Source organism: Panicum virgatum, chromosome 7N, assembly GCF_016808335.1.
Source record: "Panicum virgatum strain AP13 chromosome 7N, P.virgatum_v5, whole genome shotgun sequence".
NCBI classification, from domain to species: Eukaryota; Viridiplantae; Streptophyta; class Magnoliopsida; order Poales; family Poaceae; genus Panicum; species Panicum virgatum.
This window is the reverse complement of record NC_053151.1, coordinates 7,841,936-7,845,857: the sequence shown is the minus strand read 5'-3', so window position 1 is coordinate 7,845,857 and position 3,922 is coordinate 7,841,936. Positions and strand designations below refer to the sequence as shown.

The following is a 3,922-nucleotide window of genomic DNA, read 5'->3' as shown; positions in this document are numbered from 1 at the left end:
ACCTCGACACGAGGACGTAACCGGACCAATTTGGATAGTTTAGGGATTAAATTCGACGTTTTGATAGTTGAGTGATGAAATTGAGCCGGGCGCGATAGTTTAGAGATGAATTTAGCTATTTCGCGTAAAAATAATATAAGTTTAATGAAATATTAAAAATTTTGAATTTAAGCAAGTCTAAAAGTTGTTATATTTTGGGATGGAGATAGTAGTGACGAGTGTGTATCCATGTGAACGTCTGCTTTGGCAGCGTGCATAAAAAAAATATCATCAACCTCATCAATTGATATTTTATACTGAAACAAACACCAAATGCAAATTTTTGGACCGGAAACTTAATACTATATATTATATCTCTGTGTACACATTTTATTATTAATCGCAGCAGGTCCGTATAGTATAAGCCAAAGCATTGTGCATTCTTTTAACTACACATGTATGAGGATTAATTAAAAGTTTAAGATGAAAAACTCTTGAGTGATTAACTTTCGTGTGCATGGTTGTATATATGTATCGACGGATCAAAACGGGTCGTCGTGGCAGCTGCTGCTGCTGCTCTTCTTCCTCCGCATGAAGAGCGCGCCCACCAGCGGGATCAGCGGCTTCTTCTTCTTCTTCTTTCTCCCCTCGTCAGCCATGGCCTTCGCGGCCTCGTGCCCGGCCGACATCTGCCTCTGGAACCGCGGCTCGCGGTAGTAATGCGGCTGCGGCGCGCGGTGCAGCTCCATCACGACGTCCGGCAACGGCGGCGCGCGGCACGCCGCCGCGGCCGTCGGCGGGTCGGCGAACGTCACGTACCTCTTCTTCTGCAGCTCGCCCCCGGCAGCTGCTGCGATGCCGTCGTCGGAGGAGCCCCGTGGCGGCGCCGGCTGCTTCTCTGCCTCGGTGAAGCTGAGGCGGCCCTCGTCGATCTCCAGGTCGATGATCTTGGCGTTGGCGCCGGCCTCCTCGTCCTCGCTCGCCTTGAGCCTCTTGAGCTCCCTCATGGCGTGGCTGAGCTCCTCCTGCAGGGACTGGATGCACCCGGCCATCTTCTGCTTCTCCTCCCGCTCCTTCTCCAGCTCCTGCTTCGCCACCGCAAGCTCCCCGGTGACCGGCGGCACGGGGCGTGGCGTAGCGGTGGTGACCGCGCCGGCGGTGACGCTGACGGCGGGGTAGTTGGGTCTTGTCGCCGTCGCTCGGTTCTGTACGTAGTATGTTCGATTGAAGAAAGATGAGCAGGGGAAATGGGAACATATTAAGAGAAGAAAATTACTCCATGATCAGAAGTGATATGTTACACAAATTTTTTAATAAGACTAGTGGTCAAACTTGAAGTTAAAAAGTCAAATGAATTATAATTTAAAATGGATAGAGTATAATTTATTAGCGAACAATCAACTTTATGTGTTTGACCCCTATGAAAGTTCTCACTCATTTTAACCCCTCAAACAATATATTTAAATTAGTCCACTATGAAATAATAAATTTGACATCTCTCTCTCTAGAGTCTTGATAGAAGTTGAGTATTAAAAATTTTGTATGATGATGTATGAAATCATTTCCTGTGGTAAAAAGAAAAGGTGCTTTATTAGGGATTTATTATAAATAGGTTATACAATTTTCATATATACCACTAGGGTGTAACAAATTTAATACATTTTCATACATTAAAATACTATGAAAATATTTAGTACATTTTCATTCGCAAAATTTGAACTTGAAACTCTAATTCTAGAAGGTGTAACAAAAAATCAAATTTCATTCAGAGGGTAGATTTGGCCATTTTAAGTAGTTTGAGAGGGTAAAATGAGCCAAAGTTTTGTTTAGTGATCAAATAGGTATGTAAAATATTGAGGACAACAAAATATACATTTTCTGATCAAACGCATTTTCGAGTTTGTAGTATCCTGAATTTGTAGCACTTTTATAGCGCTGCCACCCCATGTGTGGTGATAATATTATTTGTAGGACATACACAAAAGCGAAGCGACTAAAGGCTCCTTTATCTACCCTAGGTGATGATTAAGGGACCGAATTACGGTACACTTATGCTATCATCAAAGCGATAGAGGTTGTTATAGTCTTGAGTCTTGACGCATAAGTACACTTTAAAGACATGGAATGTACATAGTAGTGTCACTACTTTACTGTAATTGATGAAAAGTGATCCAACAAGTGCTGTAAAATAAGCAGATAGCTGGGTTCTGGAAGGTGTCAGCATGCAATGCATCTGTAATGCTGGTTATTAGTGCGTGGGTTAGTAGGAGAGAGCGAGCATCTGAAATTAACAAAGGGAACCATGTACATAGATGGGTAAAGAAGGGAGAAGGCTAATAAGCTGCTTTTTGGAGCACCTTTTTTGCTTGGCGCAGAAGAAAGGAATAGAATGGTCGTCGTCAAGCGTTTTGACATCTAGGTACTTGCTAGCTCGACCTGAGAGCTTCTTTTTTTTTTTTGAAGGGTTGAGAGCTTCTGTTGGATCATCTATCAACTAAAGAACCAACCAGCAGTAAACCTCAAATATGAATATAGACGATATATATGTTTCCAGATATATATTATTCTACAAACAATTAATCCAGTGGCTAATAATAATACTAATTCTTTTGAGTAATGGCTAATACTAATCTTCTAGGTAATAAGCTGCAGGTATCGATCATGCACTTGCATGCAGTGCCGCATCAACAATATTATTGCGGTGCCGTCTAATTAATAAAAAACTATTCATATCTGCAACCGTCTAATATATGATGACTGGTGTGGCAAGTTTATTAGTGCAGGGACGATCGATCATCATGCATGCCACTCATCACCAAGAAAACATTATTATTAGCAAACATTAACCCAGGATCGGAGTCCAGGACTATATATATACACACACAAGCTAGGCATGCGTATTAATAACAGGGGTACGGTGCACGTACCTCGTTGACGGCGGCGGCGGGGAGCCGCAGTCCGGCGTAGAGCTCCCCGGCGAGGACCTTCTCGCCGAAGAGGGCGACGGCCTCCTTGACCGAGCGGAAGGGCGCCCTGGTGTCGATCTCCGCCCGCCCGACCACAACCACCTCACCGCCGGCGCCGGCGTCTCCTCCTACCATTTTTGTTTGCTGCTTTAGCTGGCTACTGCGGCCCTGCCGGCTGAGTCGATCGATCGATCGCAAAGCAAGGCGAAGATGTATATATATGGGTGTGTATGTATATGATGACAAGCCTGAAAGCCGGAGCTTGGACAAGACAAAACAACCGATGGATGGGTGGCCACGAGTGGGAATGTAGTTGCAAGCAATTGGCTTCGTCGACGTCGTTGGAAAAAGAGGGCACTGCATATAGCTAGCTAGTGCTATCTATCTATACCTATACGATATCTGTTAGTAGTAGCTAGCTTCAGAAGCACAAAATCAAATGATGCTGATAGATGTATGTATCTGCTAGTGCTAGAGCATGCATGTGGGTGGTGTTGGGTTAGTTTAGTTATTGGCGTATGGTGAGAGCTAGGTGTGGGTGTGGGTGTGGGTGTGGGTTCCTTGCTTCGCGTCCACTGCACTGTAATATTCCCGGGCTGCTGCAGTGCTGCTTCTTCTTCTCTTCTATTCTAAGTAGCTAGCTATACTGATCGATTAATGGGCATGGGCATGGCCCCGCTTGCCGGTGGACGGTCCTGATCGATCCATCGGTCGGTCTTGCCGACCACCGTAGTACTAGTACTCCTTTTGCTTGCTCAGCTCGATTCAGCGCACTGCGGCACTGCTATGTATACCAACTACTTACTAGATAGTCTCTACCACTATACTGTAAGCGTGCATCATCATAGCTTGATGTATAAACAATGCAAGATCGATCGATGTGTTCGTGTACTGCTTGTGGAGTGTAGACATGCATGATGGATGGAATGGAGGCGGCGTGCGGTAGACGTATATATGTGATAACAAGGGACGACGAC

At 44.9% G+C, this 3,922-nt stretch overlaps 1 protein-coding gene across 1 annotated transcript; it reads right to left on the bottom strand.

The window, feature by feature from the left end:
* Window positions 1–256: 256 nt before the first annotated feature.
* Window positions 257–3,396, bottom strand: LOC120682073 (WEB family protein At1g75720-like). The gene is made up of 2 exons (XM_039963824.1): window positions 2,907–3,396; window positions 257–1,184 (listed from the first exon to the last, which is right to left on the bottom strand). Exons 1-2 carry the CDS (start codon window positions 3,306–3,308, stop codon window positions 522–524), a joined length of 1,065 nt encoding a protein of 354 aa, XP_039819758.1. The 5' UTR covers window positions 3,309–3,396; the 3' UTR covers window positions 257–521.
* Window positions 3,397–3,922: the final 526 nt, after the last annotated feature.

What these genes read in the sequence shown, in the direction of transcription:
- LOC120682073 (XM_039963824.1), bottom strand. Translation starts at nt 3,308, where the DNA reads ATGCAGTGCCCTCTTTTTCCAACGACGTCGACGAAGCCAATTGCTTGC. An exon ending in CCGCCGCCGCCGTCAACGAG is followed by an intron (nt 1,185 to 2,906) that starts GTACGTGCACCG and finishes TACTACGTACAG; the next exon opens with AACCGAGCGACGGCGACAAG.